Genomic DNA, 6,000 nt, shown 5'->3' with positions numbered 1-6,000 from the left:
ATGTAGGAGTATGCAGCAACTAATTAAAATGCAGAGGGGCCGAGTCATCAAGACTGGGGTAGCGTACATTCACATTATACTGTTCCAGTCTTGCTGGAGTAGAAGGCGCCAAATTCATTTAAATAGTTTCATGCCTTTTCAGGGACTGAAGCATAATTTCTGGTGTACAACACATTAGTCTTTTTTTATTAATTTGATGTGCGGGATTGGTCAGGCCACTGTCCTGTCCCAGCTCCACCCATATCAGCGGCACTAGTTCAAGCTGACGTGAAAATGCCAAAAGAAGCAGCAATTTTTTGAGCAACTTTCCGTTGGGTAAAATTGTTGTGACTTTTCAAAGTTTTTGCGCCAGTTTCCTTTGATATTTCGGCTCCAAAGGGTATGATTTTTACTAATGCAATATCCCCTACAAAGTGCTGGACCCTCGATTTGTGCAGACAGACTCCTTTTAAAAGATATGAGTGCTGCAGGCATTTACTCTATGTGCGTTCACTTACTAAATTACAGTTTTAAATTATATTTTCTGGTTGTATGCAGTAATTCGTAGTTAGATTCCATCAACCCCCAGCAAAATGTTATAACAAGGGGCGTTCACCATATCAAAATCTGAAATAAAAAAAAATAAATCAAACAAACCTCAAAAATGAGTACATGACATGACTACAGGTAAAATTGTGGAAGACTCACTGAACATCATTACTGCATTTAATTGTTTCCTTATCTGCTTGTTTTGTTGAAGTTACACACAGTATATGTGGTGAACGCACTGGTCATGATACATATACCCCATTGTCAATCATTTCCATATTATCTTAGCATATCCAGTGCAATAATACAATATTCTCACAGCACACTTTCTTGCCTTCCACACTCTGTCTTTAATAGTGAATTTAGATATAAAGCACAGTAGACAAACCACATAACAATGACATGGAAATAACACAACATCTATAAACATTCTAGAGAGATTAATAACATTAGATAAGACTGTGTGGATCGGTTGCAAGTTCAATGCTATAATATGTGTATAGTAAGAATAATGGAAGTAAAAGCAGAGGTAGAAAATCACACAATAGAAACGTGATGTGACACATGCAAGTACATCTGAAAACTTTTCAGCAGTGTAAAAATATATTGGACCTGTCGTAAACTGCAGCATTAGTGGTCCTAGGCTGCGGGGATTTCATCTAGGATATATACAATCGGAACCATTTTTTCACTCTTCAACATCTTTTCCCACGTAGACAAAAAATATACTGATGTCAGAAAGGCTTCAATACAGAAAGAGCAACCACCAAAAAGTGCACCTCCACTGAAATGCATTCAATGATATCATCAACAGATTTTATATTACAAACCTGAGGGTAGCATTCTTTGCATCAATAATTACTATTTATCTCCTATTAAATTTCATATCAAATCTACATATGAAAAATCCTCTGACAGAGGAACAGGAATCCCTAAGAAGCAGCCGAGTGTAATCATAGGGCATAGCCATTTCTTCCACTACTCTACATACTTAGCTATGTACAAGCAGTTTTAACAATGTAATTTAAGTAGAATTGTTGGTTTATAATGTAATAATTATATATTCACTTTTCTCCAAAATGTTTGGCACAGATGGCTTAATTCTGTCTTATTCATTATGTCTATTTTATCTGTCATTAGGGCATTAGAGAATTGCCAAAATACCCATGGCCTATTACTAAGTTACAGTACTCACCACATTTAAGTGCAAAGCCTTCAAAAAACAAGGGCCCTATGACTTTCAGGGTCAGGTTACTCTTAGTAAAGCCTGCCCATGAAGATTTATTTTAATAAATGTGTGTATATGTGAATGTAGTGTAGTGTGTGCATGTGTTAAAATATACATCGTACTCCCCAACCGCCGTCTTCTCCAGTGTCCATTCTGCTCCTCTTCTCAGTGATGTCACCGCTCTGCAGACTCTCTGGGTAACATTGCGCTCTATGTAACTTTTTACCATGTAAGTCTATTGAGCGTCAAAACTAAGCTCCATAGACTTACATGGTAAAATAGACTTCCATTTCATGCATAGGTCATAGAGTGAGGCCTCTAGCCTGAAGAGCAGGGATGTAACTGAGACGAGGAGCAGAACATCGCTGGATACCGGAGACAGCGGCGGTAGGTGAGTATATTAACACGCACGCACATGTACACAGATTAAAATCTTCATGGGGAAGCTTCTTTAATCTACTAGTGATTTCTTTCCATCCTTTATGGATTCATTTTACTATTAAATATCTTTGTCAAGTAGCTAAAGTTATCACTGCATCTTTATTCTACTTGTAGGTTCTTTGGCCACTATATCCTATATTGCAAACACTGGTAATTTCAGAGGCCAGACACTATTGACAAATAATCCCTCTTCCATAAGAATAATGCAACTGTCCTTACAGTTTAACCTCATATTTATTGTGACATCAATGTCGACAGTATCGTGATGAGTTTACACAGTATAGCTGTGTTTTTTATGGTTTGTTTCTATAATAACCATGAAAGGATATTTTCCACTCGAATTACAAACCCATTACATATTTAACAAGTGGAATTTCCCAGCTATTTCTACCTTTGCCAAACCTCTTCATATACTGGTCATGATTTCCTGCATAATTTTCCTACAGTATACATATAACTTTTTCCCATTTGAACTCCTAGATACTATCTTATCTCAGATTAGTACAATTAGTACAGTGTCACGTTACACCTCAGCGCATCCTCTTACTTTGGTTTCAGAATATCAACTCTATTAATCCTTCCTAATTCTCCTAATCACCCTCTGAACATTCTCTGCTCCTTTCCCAAAATCGCAATAAACATTTTATTTATAAATATATAAATTCTATATAAATAGGAAAGTCCAAGAACTGCCAACTGTAATCAGGTATTCCAACTCCATCTTAAACCAAGAGAAAGAAAAGAAACATTTTACTCTGTATTGTTTTGGACTATGCTCATTATAATTGAATAAAACATCCCAAGACAATTTCAGTCAAATATGTATGAAAAGGAAAATCAGCAAAACATGACACACTTGTTTACAACTTAGTAAGCAGTACACTGTATGAGAGAGAAGAGCATCCACATACAGGGCCTGTGGAGTTGTTGCGTTTTAGGCCACAGTTGAGGTTGTTCACAAACATAATGTGTGATTGTTATTCCGGATAGTCTAGCTCCTCATTGGCAATCAAAGCATCAAAGTCCTGTTTATGTTTTCCTTTAGTTTTGGACCTGCTGTTTGTCCGGTTGCTGTCCTGTGCCTCTCCTGACTGCTGATAGTAGTAGCCTTTGGTATCTGCACTTCCCCAGTCCTGGGATTTTTCTTCTTCGGGAGGATAGGAGAGGCCATCGTCCACTGAAAAGGTGTCATCAACATCATATCTCTGGTACGTGCTCTGATGGAGAACCTCCTCTCTTGCACTAATTTCCAAGGTGCTGTTCCACATGCCATAGCCAAAATATATCAACAAGCCTATGAAAACACAGATCGATAATAAAGAAGATATCAAAACAATGGTAATTAAAGAGAATTTTATTAACTTCAAGCAGATTAAATTGTCAAGAAACCATGTTGTGTTCTTTCTCATTCTCCTTTCATTTTCCACATTATATCATGATCATAAATATTGTAATTAAACTCAAACTTTTATCCCCTTTTAAAATGTATATGAGGAACAAGAGTAATTGCATTTTCATTTTCCATTATCGAGCATTACTGTGAAATCACAACATCTGCAAGGAGTTTGTATGTTCTCCTCGTGTTTGCGTGGGTTTCCTCCGGGTTCTCCGGTTTCCTCCCAAATACATACTGTTAGGGAATTTAGATTGTGAGTCCCAATGGGGACAGCAATGTTAATGTGTGCAAACTGTAAAGCGCTGCGGAAAAAGTTAGCACTATATAAAAATAAAGATTATTATTATTATTTAAATAAATGAACATTTGTAATTATCTACATTAGACAATTCCATCCTTATCTGTGTGAAATTCCAAGCTAAAGGCAGACGGGTTTGTGCTGCGATGGCGACGTCTTCACTACTAGTTGACAATCTCAGTAAGTGTAAAGTAGTGAGTGCGTAGAGCTTGTGAAATAACTCCGGCACTATGCACCACTGGCAAATTTATTTGAGTAGGATTGAATTCTACTCGAAATTTACAAAAATCTGTATTCCCCAGAATGCAGAGTTTGTGTACTTTGGTCAACGCAAATTCAGTAAGTTAGCAGCAGGATGACCACCATTTTGCTGAACCATAGAGGGCCTTAAAAAAAAAAAAGGTAAATAAAGTAATACTCACCATACTGTCACCACCTGTTCACATCTGCTGCATGCTCTTCCCCATAGGCCCTTGGTACCTCTTTTTACCACCACCGTGAGTTCAATCCCAGAGATGAGAAATTTCAACCACAACCAGGCTCGGTACATCTCTGCTCATGCATGCTGTATGATTGTGGCGATGTCGTGACGGTAGGATGTGCACCGCGACCTTACAATGGGAACTCTAGGCTGCAGGGATATCCTTGGGTAGAGACATTATGGGCCTAGTCTCGGCCGAAAGTCCTGGCCTACCTTGAAGCTGCCTGTGGTTTCAGTGGATTATAAAAAGAGGCGCGGAGGACCGTCCGGGGGACAGAGAGGAGCGGAGGTGAGTAGTGAGGTGAGTACTGATTGATTTTCTTCTATGTATTATGTTTATTATGGTTTAGGATCTTTTTAGCATAATAAGGGACATTCAGTTTGCGGAGAATAAATTTGCTGTGACTTGAACTTCCCGGTGAAATTTGAGGAATCCTAATCTTGTCAGATCTGCTCATTTGTAATACTATACATTTACTGAGAATCAGGGAAACTAAAGGCCCCGTCTCACTTAGCGATTTACCAACGATCACGACCAGCGATATGACCTGGCCGTGATCGTTGGTAAGTCGCTGTGTGGTCGCTGGGGAGCTGTCACACAGACAGCTCTCTCCAGCGACCAACGATCAGGGGAACGAGTTCGGCATCGTTGAAACTGTCTTCAACGATGCCGAAGTCCCCCTGCAGCACCCGGGTAACCAGGGTAAACATCGGGTTACTAAGCGCAGGGCCGCGCTTAGTAACCCGATGTTTACCCTGGTTACCAAAAAAAACAAACAGTACATACTCGCCTTTCGGTGTCCAGGTCCCTTGCCGTCTGCTTCCTGCTCTGACTGACTGAGCCGCCGTACAGCGAGAGCAGAGCGCAGCGGTGACGTCACTGCTGTGCTCTCACTTCTCACTGTACGGCCGGGAGTCAGTGAGAGCAGGAAGCAGACGGCAAGGGACCTGACGGACATCAGAAGGCGAGTATGTATTGTTTTTTTTTTTTTACATTTACGCTGGTAACCAGGGTAAACATCGGGTTACTAAGCGCGGCCCTGCGCTTAGTAACCCGATGTTTACCCTGGTTACCAGTGAAGACATCGCTGGATCGGTGTCACACACACCGATTCAGCAATGTCAGCGGGGCCTCAACGACCAAAAAAAGGTCCAGGCCATTCCGACACGACCAGCGATCTCGCAGCAGGGGCCTGATCGCTGGTACGTGTCACACATAGCGAGATCGCTATGGAGGTCGCTGTTGCGTCACAAAACTTGTGACTCAGCAGCGATCTCGCTAGCGATCTCGCTATGTGAGACGGGGCCTTAACTCAAATTTCAGGTAAAGATAAATTAAATAAAAAATTAACATTACTGTGCAATGATGAAAAAAAATCAAAATACAAATACTCTTTAATATGTGTCACTACCTCAACAAATACTGCTGAGCATTTATAATTCTGTAATTCTATTCCTGTACCAACATTGTTTTACCCACAAGTGATCAGAAATCACAACGGCACCTTAAAAGTTTAACAATGATAGTGGTTAAAATACTTAAATTGGTTAGTCTGATTTTTTTTCCAGAAACTTTCTCACTTTTTTCAGTGGGTTGTTTGGTATTTCAGAACAATCCCATTAGCATG

General features: G+C 39.8%; 1 protein-coding gene across 1 annotated transcript in view; it reads right to left on the bottom strand.

Annotated features, from left to right (window-relative positions):
* Positions 1 to 860: 860 nt before the first annotated feature.
* Positions 861 to 6,000, bottom strand: part of SLC7A14 (solute carrier family 7 member 14) — a 196,186-nt gene continuing 191,046 nt past the window's right edge. The window contains exon 8 of the mRNA XM_077290551.1: positions 861 to 3,491. Within this exon, the coding sequence (XP_077146666.1) occupies positions 3,175 to 3,491 (317 nt within the window). The 3' untranslated portion in view covers positions 861 to 3,174. The remainder of the gene's footprint in view (positions 3,492 to 6,000) is intronic.

Source organism: Ranitomeya variabilis, chromosome 2 (assembly GCF_051348905.1).
Source record: "Ranitomeya variabilis isolate aRanVar5 chromosome 2, aRanVar5.hap1, whole genome shotgun sequence".
In the NCBI taxonomy this organism is placed as follows: Eukaryota; Metazoa; Chordata; class Amphibia; order Anura; family Dendrobatidae; genus Ranitomeya; species Ranitomeya variabilis.
Note: the sequence above shows the minus strand (reverse complement) of the source record. Positions and strands in the feature narration are given on the sequence as shown.